The sequence below is a fragment of the Pimephales promelas genome, chromosome 22, assembly GCF_988280905.1.
Source record: "Pimephales promelas chromosome 22, fPimPro1.hap1.1, whole genome shotgun sequence".
NCBI lineage: Eukaryota > Metazoa > Chordata > Actinopteri > Cypriniformes > Leuciscidae > Pimephales > Pimephales promelas.
The window spans coordinates 20,319,360-20,333,897 of NC_142790.1; the positions used below are offsets into that span (position 1 = coordinate 20,319,360).

Here is a 14,538-nt window from a genome sequence, read left to right on the forward strand (position 1 = left end):
AGAAAAGGATCATTGTTTGTTTGTTTGCTGTGCATTTGTATGTTTATTACAGTGCCCAATGTTAGCTTAGCAACATGCTAACGATAAACTTCATTGTAATCAATTGTAACACTAAATAAAGTGCTAAAACGTTTTCACTCATGCATTCAGAAACATTGTGATGGTTATCTTTTGGTTAACTAGACTGGACAATAGGGAAAAAGCCATAAACATTGTCAGTGTGCCAAGAGCTAAGTTGATGCCAAGTGGGCGTTCTTTGTCTGTAAATGGAAGGGGTCAACAAGCCCTTCTAAAAATGATCATCTCCCTCAGCCTCTCTCATCAGGGGTCTCAGATGATACAGCATGCTACATGACAGGAAATCGAATGAGGTTCATAGGTTACAGTTACTGATTGCATCGAACAAGCTGCTTGATGCCTCATTATGAATGCAGACTGACAACATATACATCAGCCCTCCCACCCAAATAACTCCAACCATGTTCAGGGAAAGCCAGAGACCAGAGACCAATTATTTAAAACACACTTGACATAATGTCAGTTTTAATGGGGTATATATATGTATATATGAGAGAGAGAAATAAGGAAACAAATTTTAAGGATGAATCCAGAAAGACAAGGATGACAAGACAATCAAGGTGGATTAGTTGAACAAAGATTAACTTCATAAACTGATGTGCCTTTATAACATGACAGGCACACAAAAGACGGAATCGGAATGAGAAACTCACACATGGAGATAAAAATGGAGAAAGTGAGACAAAGAATCTGGAAGAGGGCCTGGAAATTTTGACAGAAGGTGCAGACAGACCCATTGTCACCCTGGCTAAAATAAGGCTGCCAGGTTGTAACCGTCGATGAGCCTCTGTCTCATCAACGCTTGGCACCTTTACTGGCAAACAATCCGCTGTTGCTCCAGCCTGAACCCGAGAGCAGTTTGGCAGGCCAGTGAATAGGAACTGATTGAGCCTTGGAGTTGTTATCTATCCTCTGTCTTTTGGCCCCAACGTGGCAAGAAAGAGTTAGAAAACACTGGGACATGGGCTGTAGGCGTGAGAGACAAGGCTTCTGGTATAAGTCTTCTCTAGTCACGTAAAGTTGGTTTGTCTTGCGAGCCAAGGGAAAAAACAAAATATCATATATTCTCAATATGACAGGTCAAAATGATGCTCTGCCTACCTTTATTATTAACATTCCACCAGGATAGTGACTCACTACCCACCTCACATCATTAATCTGTCAGGAACACAGTTTATTGCTGATTCTAAATTCATAACTACCCGTGCAAGCTTTGGTATAGTCAATATAAACATTTACAACCAGGGGCATCAAGCAATTCAGTAATAATGCAAATTAATAAATCAAATCAGCATTATAGGAACTATCAGTGACGTTAGTGTACGTGGATTGGCACCCGCCATTTTTAAAACAGCTATATGCAAACACACAGATTATAGCCTATTTACTCCAGAAACTAACTGCGAACATGGAAAACAGTGACCTTAACCTTTATGCGGAGGAGAAAATAAAACACAACTTTGAGGGGACCAAGCCAAACATGATTATGTATTTCTGCTCAGCTACTGTAGCAACAATGTACACCAACCACACAGTACACTCGAATAACTTTTCATATCATATACTGTTCATAACACTTCTATCTAATAATGTATTTAGACAGGACTTTTAGACAGATCGTAAACTATAATGAACATGGAGAACGCGAGCACTGTTTGTTTGCTCAGGCTCTGGGGTTCTGACTCTGAGCGCCGTCAAAATAAAAGTCACAACAACGAGCGCTGCTTTACGTCACTTTAGAGTTCCTATTGGCGGTGCGAATGCAACAGAAAAAAAAATTTCCTATGGGAACCATTAGTTCTCGGGGAACCACCCTGGTAGTTAGTTCCTAGAACTAAGTTTCTATAACTATCCTGTGCGAAAGTCCGTTATCATTTAAAAAAAAAAAACATGCACTTTAAAATCGTGTAAATGTGTGAAGCGTGTGAACAGCCAAAACACATAATTTTTTGTTGTTGTTAAGAACGGTTTTGAGTAAATGGCCCCTTAGCAAACTACTTCCATTCTGAAACACCATTGAAACCATTGTAACTGTATATTACAATGTTATGATAAGTTTTATGCCTTTCTCCACTGACGTTCTGAGTTGTTTTAAAATGCAGAATGAGACGGTAACTGAGACGGTTTGATAACATAGTCAAGCAAAAGGCTAAATTAATTCCCGTTATGTGTCCGACGTTGTAAATAGCGATACAATAGAGAAGTGTTTACTTCAGTAAAGTTAACCGACCAAGTGGATCTCTGAGCTCGTGTGAGTGGGTGGAGGCGGGAATAATTCCCTTATTCATGAATGCGAGTACACTAAATGAAGCAAGGATGTAAAGTTACATTCAAGCTAGGGCTAGGATATTAAATCGTGATCGTAAACGCATAGTGAATCGAGAAATTATTCGGGGTCGATTCTGAATTTTTCTAAATGAGTCTGAGAATGTACTTGCATCGAATGCTTTTATGACACGAGATTAATGTAAAAACAGGGCCTGAGTTGATTCGAGAGAGAATCACGATGCATTCAGAAAATAAAGGAATCGTTCCACTTATCGCGATGAATCGATGTATTGTCCCAGCTCTAATTCAAGCTATTTTAAGAAATGAAGAAATTTTCTTTCACTGGAAAAAAACATAAATATGTCATTTGTGTGATCAAAGATGAGTTTTAAGGGATTTAGTTATTGACTACAGGGGGACTTTAAGCAGACTTGGCCTTTCAAAGTCATTTCAAAGGTGGAGATTTTTAATAAAATAATAAAAAGAGAAGCATTCTCTTTTTCTTTAGAATGATGTGCACTGATTATACACAATAAGACCAATGTGTATTAGTACACTAACCACATCGATTTTGAGTTCATGTTGACTTCAAACAAGTAATCTATTATATAACAAGAGACATGAAAATCATCCCAAAAATCAATGAACAGCTCCATGCTTCTCTCAGAACAGCCGTCCTGACAATGGAAACCCAACGGAGTGGGCAGAATGTCTCTCAATCTCATTCTCTTCCACCTACTCTCCTCTTCCAATCATTTCCCTGCATATTGCGCATGTCTTAGGGTTGGTTCTGGGCAGGAAGTCTGGCAGCCACACTGCCCTCCTTCCCACGCGGCTTGTGAGTTCCATCCCTGAGTTAATGCTGCAGGAAGCCAGCCAAGCGCCCGCATGCAACAAACAAACATCCCAGAACAAACCAAACAGCGAGAGCAAATCCTGGAAAGAGTCACACATCACCCTGCAAAGAGCTACATTTACCCAAAGGGAAAAAAAAGGTGGCAAAAGGGTTTCTTCGTCATAACTCTTTAACATAGCAGTCTGATCACATAAAATGCTGTTCAACACTGTAGTTTGTGTAAGGCATCTTTAGCCAAAGGCATCTGACATGTAATTGCCGTTCCTCTAATATGTGGTCCATTGAGCCGGCTGTCTGAGTTAATTGGTTAGGCCTGATCCTTTAGTCCTCAAGCTTAGATAAGAAAGTGGCTGATGAGCTAAACTGGGTAACAGAGGATGACATGTTTGTGAATAACATTGTGTTAAATTATCTGTTTCACATCATGATGTTGCTAAAAGTTACTAAAAGTTATACTATATATAGAGTTTGGAGCCAGTATTTAAAATTTTTTTTTTTTTTTAGAAGTAAATACTTGTTGAGCAAGGATGCATCAAATTGATCCAATATGACAGTTATCATAGTAATCGTCTGCACCATCCTGCTTTCAGAAACCTCCTCCACCTGCATTTATTTTTTAATCCAAAAGAAAACTCAGGGAAACAGATTATAGAACCATCAAACATTGTCAACAAGGAGACACTTAATATAAAGTGGGAGCACATTAAAAATGATCCAGCTGCAAGAAGAAACTTTAACAGCCAAGGTTTGATAAATACCTTTTAGTTTTCGTCTCCAATCGAGCAACATGTCAACAAACTTTGCACTCAAGTAGTTTGACAGCTGATCAGACAACTTCAGGTCCACTCTTGAGCCACAAAAAGTCAAAGCAGCTTCAATGCACACCGTGCAAACAGTCACGCTAGGCTACGCTCACCCCTTTGGAGGGAAACATCTCCAGAAGAGTGACACCGGCATGCTTTCTTTCTTCCTCCCTCCCGTCCCCCCCTCCTAGGCCGTGCTAGGCAGTTGTCGAGAAGGAGAGGAGAGAGTTTTTATCTCATCCATACCCATGGTCCCTGCCCAGGTGCGCTGGCGCATCACTTTATTTTGCCTGCACTACTCAGCCTGTCTCCACTAAAACCATCATTGACGCACTGCTGTCACAATGAACCAACCCATAGCTGTTTCTCCACAACACCCACCTTCTTTTGCTTTTTCTCCTTTCCATTCCCTGCAGCACACTCACCCGGACTCTCAAATCACTCCCACCATTTATCCTCCTCTGTTCGACTCCCATTTGCTCATTCCTTTAAGCCTTGAAGTAACATGCAAACCTTGGTTAATTTTCAAGTTGTGGTTCCAGGCTGGTTTAGCTTCAGGACCCAGATTTTACATTTTATCCAACACTTTACCAAATCTGTTCTATACAAAAATGAATTTCAATGGTTTAATGCTCTCAGCAGTTGATAAATGTGCAGAAAACACATTGTGGCTGGCTCAAACCATCTTTATTCACATTGCAAGTAAATCCTATTAATGTAGTCTAGGTGAAATTTCATTATACCAAGAAGATCTACCAAACATGGCATTTGACCCGTAATTTTTTATATAACATAATATACTAAATTATACTGAACTGTAATTTTCTGGACAATTTTCTACGGACCCCTTAGCTTCCCCTTGTGGTCAATAGTTTAAAAACCTTTGGTCTAGAGCATCCTGAAATATGCATGATTTGTTTTTCATCAAAACAATAAGGTATTGTATTCCTTTAGTCATTCTGTCCACTAGATTCATGCAGAACAGGCCACTATGAAAAAAAAATGAAATCTAATCTATAAAGCTATTAATGTTGCATCTCTAAAGAGAAAAACTGTCTTGTGCCATTATTATTTATCAACGCTGCAGTCGTAATGCCATAAGCGCACGACATTCAATTTCAGCCTGGTAATATGTAGAATAAACAAAGCCTTCTTATCAGCATTTGGGTCATCTTGTACATTGCTTTATTTTTCACATGCATTGAAATCCGTATACCCTTCAATGCATTGAGATATAGAAGTGCATTTCAGACCTGGAGAATGGATATTACATCCCTGCAGGGAACACAAGACATGAGCTAATAGGACAGGTGGATGTGTACAAAATAAACACAGAAGTTTTCATTTTAAAGGTGTAGTGTGTAATTTTTAGCAGCATCTAGCGGTTTGGTTGCGAGTTGCACTAAGGGCTCATTCCCAAAGCTAACCCCTCTCGTTCGAAGAAGCTATGGTGGCTAAAACAGGACAAACATATTGTCGTCTGAGACAATAGCCAGAGTAAGCCAAGAGTGTGTTGTCACTGTTTCTGTACCACAGTCCATTATTAACCAAATCATGGATAAAGTTTACATAGCTATAGTCAGGTGAGCATCAAGGGTCTTAATATATAATATAATAATAGTAATCAGAAAATGGTCTCATGAATGTAACCAGCACATTTCTCCCCCACATAGCAAACCCATAATACAGCAAGGGAGATGAACCACATGAAACTATGCAACTATATATTTTTTTTTCCTAACAATGTAGCTGGCTAATATAAGCTGTTAGCTGGTTAAAGCATAAAGCCTTGTTTAAACTTGACGCGTCGACATGAGCTCAAAGGTGTGCGTGGCAAAAATGACGTGATAACAGGGCACGCGCCTCCGCATCCCCTAGACACCATTTACTAAACACATTAGGCTTTTTTCTCTGATTTTGAAAACTCGCGATCGACTTGAAAATGCTTCCAAGATTGACTTGTCGACCGTGATCAACGGGTTGGTAATTCCTGTAACATACTGTTTTACAGTCAATGACTAATCAGTACTAATCAGCTGTCTCACGAACGTAACCAGCATCCCACATAGCACATAGAACTATGTTACATGAAACAATCCAACTACATATTTTACACCACTGACAAGGGTAAAGTCACTATACTCACGGTGTCTATGGCTAGCTTCTAGCTTTCTGCTGCTTCTCTTTCAAGGGAGAGACGAAACGCGTTCTGTAGCGCTGTTTGTTTGCTGTCGGCCACGGTAGAAACATGACGTCACAATATGTAGACCTTCATAAAAGGGGGTGCCCGCGGTTATGTAGATAAATGTCTCATTCTAAGTTAATAAAAACTTTAAGGTTTATTAATTAAGTTCTTTATACACCACTGACAACATAGTTGTAGATGTCATATTGCATTTCAGTTAAATACTCAAAATTATTACACATTGCACCTTTAATGCGAACAGAGGGTATGTGCATGCATTTGAGTCCTCCATCATAACATAGAGTATCTAGGAGGATTGCAGTATACATGTTTGACTCACACACCCAGAGATCTGCTGCGCTGATCCAGAGCATGAAATCCCGAACATGCAAATCTCCACTAAGGGCCTGAACATGAATTTTTTCCTTATCTAACACAAAAACCAAAAGCTTAGCAGTTATATTGATGCATAAGAATGTATTCTCCATGGATAAGCCTTATTCATACAGTATGGCCTTCTGATGCTGTATGCTGACCAATTATGCAACAACTTTAGTGATTAGAAAATGCTGGATGTCATAACAGTTTCGTGTGAAACAGGGTTCTCACATCTGACCAGTGAATTTCCAGGCTCCAGGCAGAAAACATTCTCTACTGCTTAGTTTTTTTTAAGTTTTAGTTTTTTTTACTATTATTTTCTATTGTTATATGGGCACCAAGACATGATTTGGCCATATGGTGCTCCATATGTTTGTACACCGGTCCGGCACCACGCAAAATCAAGGGTTTTCTCAGGATATCTTTGTGCTTAGCCTTTTCAGCTCATAGCAGGGCCATAACCACCATAGACGCTGAGAAATGGTCAAACTGTCCATTAATTAGAAATGGTCAAATTATCTTCCCCCTATCCTTGATATTCTTGATGCTGCCCTCCTGCACTCCATTACACACCGCTCTGTTGGTTGTTAGGATGACAAGAAGTTTTAAAAAGTAATATTTTAGACCGGTCTCCCTCCGTGGACGTACAGTGCTCGTCAATATCAACATGATTGAGATGGAAAATGAAATCAAAAATAGCGAACCTTACGGTTCACAGAAGACAAGTGCAAACTCCAGCATGTCGCTTTAAATTTAACTGTGAAAGAGAGCACGATAAGATCCAAGTAGCTTTAATAACTCATAAAACAGTAGAAATGCTAAACGACCGACAGCAAACCACATAGCTTTTTTTCTGGCCCAGCTCCGGTCGACACAAACCCTATTGGCTATTAATATGTGGCAATATACAGTGATACCACTTACTTATCTTTATCATCAAATTTTGTTCTTTTGTATTAAAAAAAAACACTACCATTTACATGAATCATGTAATTCATACCAGAAAGTGAATGTGTGCATATTTTATAGCAAATAATGCATATTATCTCCAAATAGTTTAAATGGATTTCTTCTCAACTATGCAAAGTATTTTTATTTATTCCATTAAATCCATTTTTATCCTTTAATTCCTTTACAGTACATTCCCCCCCATGACATGGTATAGGGCTTTTATATTACAACTTTATATAGACAAACAGAAATCACCTGGAATATCAATGTAAATTCAGATATATTTATGTACCATGCATGGTTATCATTATCAATAATGTTTTGCAATGCAAGAGACTATGAATAAAGCACCCAGTGATGTAATGTGATTGGACATAGTTTTATTTTTGAAACTGTTCTCTGAACACCATATAAATCATAATGCGTTCAGTTCACTAGTAAAATGTAATGCATATCAGAGATGTTGCCAGCCACATACATAAATATATTCAACCGTTCCTGTTTGCTGCCCCGGGACACTGTCTGTGACAACTTATTGCATGGGTCATTTGGCAACTACAAATATACTGCAGTTCAAACCGTCAAATCTTTCTTTATACTCATACATGCAAAGATTATTTTGGTGTTTGGATTTGCAGACAAGTAAGACTGCAAAACCTGCACTGGGAAGATACTGTGTCTATCTGGAGTGTTTAATTGCCTATGAATTCACTATCACATCATTAATTGTCCATGTGTTTGTTGGAAAAATGATTTAATAAAAGCTAAGGCATTTTGATCAGACCTAACTGAAATAACTTCATTTCATTAAAAAAATTCTATATGGTTTAAATATCATTTAGATATTTAATGACGATCTCAATGATGCATATTTATAATGGAGACGTTTTGATCCAAATCTTCAATTTTTGTGTACAAGGAGTGATCAGAATGAAACGTAATACTTGATTAAATTTCAGAAACGATCACACAAAAGCCAGTGAGCCATTTAGAATTTGTTCATTTATAATTTGTTCATGGACAAAGTTTGTCAAATGTTAAAATTGAGTTTCAAGTCCAGCGGATATGATTTTCTTTTGTGGCTGATGATGGTTCCAATTTACCTCCATCTAATGTCAGACATTAAATTCGGAGTGATACATATTATTTAGTTAGAAAAGAAAAGGGCTTTGGATCCTGTGGTGAAGTGTGACAGATACTAAATTGTCAGATGTAAAGAGTTGCTCTTTCTCCTGTCATTTGAAACTGAAGCCTGAAATTAGAGCTTCTTTATTAATTCTGTGAATGACCTATATGAAAGTTCACTAGGAAAAACGACATTAATATGAATCTATGTAAAGTTGTTTCTACCAACCATCTTGTAGATGTGTTATTTTTAGACAGTCTCGTCATTATTAACACAATGAGACAAACGGTGGCTTGGGTCACAATAAATATGAATATCTATGCCTTGTATAATCAACAAAACACTTGCATGTGTAGAAGGTATAATGAATCAAAAGCAAAAACAAAACTAACCTACCATTTCATTTGTTTTTGTTTTTACTATATCTCTTGTGCTCACAAAGGCTGCATTTATTTGATCAAATACAGGAAAGAAGAAAATAATTTTGAGAAACATTACAATTTACAACAGTCATTTTCTAATTATTATTTATTATTACTTTTTGTTATTTATTTCTGTGAGGGCAAAGCTGAATTTTCAGCAGTGTTCAGTGTCACATGATCCTTCTGAAATCATTCATACTGATTTGGAGCTCAAGAAAACTTTATTATCATTATCAATAACAGTTGCACGGCTTAATATGTTAATGTTGTTTCCCTTTTTTTCTTCTAAAAACAGTGTTGATTTAAAATAGAAATATTTTGTAACATTACTGTCCCTTGATAAATGTAATGCATCCTTCACAAAATAAATGTCTTTTGGATGGTGGTATATTTAGTAAAGTAAAGTTACACCTGACTGGACTGGAGACACGTGGCTCTAATTGCATTTATGTGTTTGACTGATGTTGCAAGATGAAGAAAACTAATTTTGCACATTTTGCATATTAACCAGAAAACATGGTCATAAACTGTTGCTGACTGGCAGGAATTCATGTTTTTGCTGATTGAGTGAATTAGCTGGTTGGCTAGGTCTGCAAGACCCATTTTCAGCCAAAAGCAAAAAAGATCAAAACATAATTTGCACTTTTCAATGCAGTTTTACTTTTACTTTATTCTTATAAAGTTTAATGTATTCAAATAAAATAAAAGTATTCCGGCGTTGTTCTAATAGTAAATTACAACCATTATCACTCTCTAGAACTTTAATGCTTGGTTGTTTTTTTGCCCCACCACCACCAAAAAAAAAAAAAAAAAAAAAAAAAAAAATTCAACTAGCCTAATTCACTGTTGTTTGGTGTTAATTAGTTGGTTGGTGATGTAGGTTAATGTTTACCACATGTGTTTTTCATTCAGAATTTATATTTCAAGATTTCACACCAACATATAATTATTATGGTAAAGGTTATGCGTACTTGGCATGCTGTCCAGTGGAGGGCTCGAGCTCCAAGCTTGGAATTTCTGCCCGAACCCTGAGTAGCTACTCTCCCCCGTTGGTAAGAGTCCATGGAACTAAAAGTGAGGAGATGGGGTGAGGGTGGGATGCTGATAAACTGTCAAGGAGCAAATGTGGGTTCTGCTGTTATTTATCTTGTCCTGAATTGATTACTGATTGATCTCCACTTGTGCTGATTGGGTTAATTATCTGCATCTGCTCCTCTTGAACTTTGTTAATAAAACATCATTTAAATTTAGGGAGGGGTTGTTGGTTTTTTAATCTACAGGAAAGATCTATTTTAATCGACACAACAGAGTGACCTATTGAATAGGCTGCTTTTCTGTCCTTCCCAGCCATGTTTTTGTTTATGCCAAATTAAACATGGTGTAGACTACAGTCTGACAAATGTCGACCCAACACCATCCATATGAGCTTCTAATTTGAGCAACCCTGCTGACCTGTTTGTGCCATTCACACATCGGTACGCTTACTGAACTGGCCCGGGTTCATGAGACTGTGTGATTGAGGTTAGCGAGGGAGGATCACGTCTTGACTGGCACCAAAGGAAGGGCGATCTCTGTTGCAGGTGGGCACGAGGACACCATGCTGCAATCTGCCTGTGGTTAGACTAATTGGTCTAATCACTGTTCCATCTCATTTTCAGTGCACATGGACTAAAATAACAAAGTTAGGAAATTAGCACAGCTAGAATATCATCTCATTCTCAACATGATCTGAGCTTTGCGAGAGAAGTTGGGGTAGGAAATGGTGGCGTAAAAACGTAAGTGCCATTTCAGCAATATTTGCGCCATTTATCTTGACAAGATTGTGTCTAATCTGTTTGTTACAGACAACTGTCCCAAACTCATGCTGGGAATATATAAAAGAGGCTCTTGTGGCTCTCCGCAATAAGCCATTATTGATAATAACGGGTGACTCTCATCAGCAATGCAATCATAAGCGGCGGTAATTAGCAGCTGTGAGAGACAGCAGCAAATTTCATTTCGTTGGTGCATGATGGCGTAAGAGAACTCAAGTTAGTTATGAAAGTATAGAAGAAATGCTAATATCGAGTGCTCATTAGGCTTCAGATGTTACAATGCATATTTCACAAACAAATAATTCAGATATGTCATACATTACTCACAGAATGCAATTTTAAAATTGAACTTGCTGTGGAGGTGTGGTCAAGTCAATTCAAATTCCAACTTATGAATGTAAATGAATAAGAATTTTGGACAACCCCAGATTTTAGGGATGTACCAAAAAGGCACCACCAACACAGGTAAGCAAAATCCCCCAAGACACAGATGAGAAGGCATGGATTTGTGGGGGAAAACAAGCTTTGAGGTTGAGGAAAGGTTGAGGACGTCATTGATGTGGGAGGCCATCAAGGCTCTATAGTCAGCAACGACTTTAGAGAGTATAATCTGTTTTTCCTCGCCCGTGACAAACGGGGATAAGGCTCAATATTATCTCCAAGGTCAACCTGATCCTGGCACTGAAAAGACGTGCCCAACTGGAGGACCCTGACTAGCCTCTATATCCCTTTCTCCTCCTTATCACCGTCTAAACACACTTGTTTAAACAAAAGAGAGACCGAAAATGCCCATATTCACTTTCTCTCATGCTCTCTTTACCACATCAATGCCGCAACGCAGATAACTTGAGTTATAACCACCAGCAACACATTTTGACAACAATAACTATATCTTTTATGCATTCTCTACTGTGCAAAGGTTAAATTATACAGCTATTAGAGAATTTAAAAGGGCATTGTTGGAGCTTGATGCAACCGTACAATTAAAGGGCAAAGGTCAAAGCAATTTTCTCAACTGAAATTGAAAGTATTACTCATGAAAGGTGACAAAAGCTTCAATTAATGCATAATGACAAAAAAAAAGGTACAAGCACAAAAAACAACAACATGCAACAAGATTAATTTCCGTAACATTTCCTGTTATTAAGCTCTCCATGGAACACTGACCAATGTGCCCTCTCAGCAGATATGAGAGGCCAAGGTAACCATTCAACCTTGTACGCCCTGCTTGTCCATTTCTTAGCACCATAACTTCCTCCCCCATGATCCATTACAAGGCCCTTGGAGCAGGACCCGTCACCGTGATGTATTTAAACTGTGCTGCACAGTCACAGACCGCTCATGGCCCCGATTCAACAAAATAGTTGTTCCCTGCATGAATCTGAGACTTTACTGAATGGCCAGGTGGCTTCCAGAATTTTAGCTCTGGATTGATTTTCTAGGGATTGATTGTGGTTAAGCTTTGAGAGCTATGAATGAGATTGAGGTAATCATTAATAACCGCCAGGCTGTTAAGCACTAAATAACCAATATAATTAAATTGACTATATTTACACCACAATTCATTCCCAAGTTTGCCAGCCCACAGATACATAGGCTAGCTGTATATATATATATATATATATATATATATATATACAGAACTAGGCCTTCATTCTCTGCCAAAAACTACTTTCGTCACAATGGTTTGTCCCATTTTTTTCTAAATCCTGCCATCACAACTCCCAATGGAGTCCAGGCAGGAAGCCTGCCTCACTGGCTGGATGAATGTCATGGTAACAACGCTGCTAATGGTTGCTAAGGTTTCCAGCTGACTGCTCTGCTGAGGAGCTTCTAGTGATGCCCCAGCGACCAGCTCTACACCTTGAGCAGTCACTCATGAGAGACAAGCCCCCCCAGATATCTCACATTTCACAGTCCCCTCATGCTCTGGTGGGGATCTAAAGCTAAAAGTCACCCAAGTCATTATTCACGGCTGACCTTCTCCTCTATTGAAGCTGAGATACACTACAAAAGTTATATGGCAGATTGATAAACACGATTGCTTGTCTTAAAGACCAAACCTAATTATTGTAGAACTTGACATTATGACAATACTTGATTTGAGAACAAAAGCAGAGGCTAAGTTTTTCAGTGAATAAATACTCAAACTTCACGCAAAGCAGTCATATGATTTCAGAAGACTCCGAATAGACAACAAGGGACATAAGGACAACTTTCATATTGACAGTCTATTCATTTAAAGTGCACCTATTGTGCTATTTTAAAGGTTCCTAATTTTGTTTTGAAGGTCTCCTACAACAAGTTTACATGCATCAAAGGTAAAAAAAAACATTTTCATTTTAATATTAAAATATACATTTTAATATACATCACAACATTTTTCAATTATTCTCAAACGTCTCGTGCGAAGATTCCGTCTCTTTAAATCCCTCCCATCCGCAAGCCTTTTCTGCTCTGATTGCTCAGATGGCCCAATCTCTTGTGACTGGTCTATCGCTTACAGCGTGTGTTGGAAACTAAACACCCATTACCATAACTGAATTTCAGCTCCGGAGGCCTCCTTAGTCCTCAGCGATTGTACACAGTGTAAAGACAGAAACGATGGCATCGAGTTTACCATATCAACTTAGTTTTTTTTACCAGAACCTTCATCGTAAGGACGACTTGAGCAGGACGTTTCTCAGTGATAACTACTTTAGTGATAACTAAACTTTAATTCCTCACCATCAGCATTAAGTGTATGTCCAGTGACAAACCAATATGTATCATTCATTGCGGTGCACATGTGGGAACTGTAACATTAACTGTATCAATAACAGCGCAACCCTAAAAGGAGTAGTTCACTTAAAAAAAAAAAAATAACTTTTGCTGATAATTTACTCACCCCCATGTCATCCAAGATGTCCATGTCATTCTTTCTTCAGTCGAAAAGAAATTATGGTTTTCGATGAAAACATTCAAGGATTTTTTTCCATATAATAAAGAAAGACATGGACATCTTGGGTGACATGGAGGTGAGTAAATTATCAGCAAAAGTTTTTTTTTAAAGTAAAGTACATCATAAACGAGCATAATGCAAATATGCTACCACGTTACGTATGCAGGTCTCGGAAGTGAAACTGGAATTCCTGACAACTCATTTAGGCAGGTCAGAGTCGATTTTTTCTTTTGCGTGACAATAATGTGCATTTTTGACTTTACTTTGAAGATGTACATAGCCTAAAATAACCTAACAGGGGAGAGTGCGGTAAGATGTGCCACCTTTTACTTTGTCCTTTAAGGAATGAGAAATGAGATCAACGTATTTTTCAATAGGCTGAGATATACCCATATACTGTATATAAAAGTTATATCCCCATATATATGAGTTATATCCCCATATAAAAGTGTACAAAAATACAGTTCTTCTTTTTCAAAAAAAAATTCTTTCGATTATTGCTTTCATCTATCCTTTCTAGACATCTTTTTCATTGAGCAGAACCCAGCTGTCAATCAAAGATGTCGCTGGGTGGAGCCCAACCATGCATTTGATTTCAGTTTCTGCACAGCTAAAAATATGAGTCTAAATATAGCAGGCTTGGTGATGAACGCTTTCCGCTCAAGGTGTGCAAAGCAGCTGAGGTACAACGCACTGACAGGACGCAGGCATATTCA

At 38.2% G+C, this 14,538-nt stretch overlaps 1 protein-coding gene across 4 annotated transcripts in view; it reads right to left on the reverse strand.

Moving 5' to 3' along the window:
• ctnnd2a (catenin delta 2a) overlaps positions 1-14,538 on the reverse strand; it is a 276,192-nt gene that overhangs the window by 249,064 nt on the left and 12,590 nt on the right. Inside the window, exon 1 of one of the 4 annotated variants that reach the window (XM_039667053.2) lies at positions 10,039-10,174. The exons of the other annotated variants lie outside the window; for them this stretch is intronic. Within the exon in view, the coding sequence (XP_039522987.2) occupies positions 10,039-10,045 (7 nt within the window). The 5' untranslated portion in view covers positions 10,046-10,174. Of the gene's footprint in view, positions 1-10,038; positions 10,175-14,538 lie in introns of those variants that run through there. 4 annotated transcript variants of the gene reach the window in all.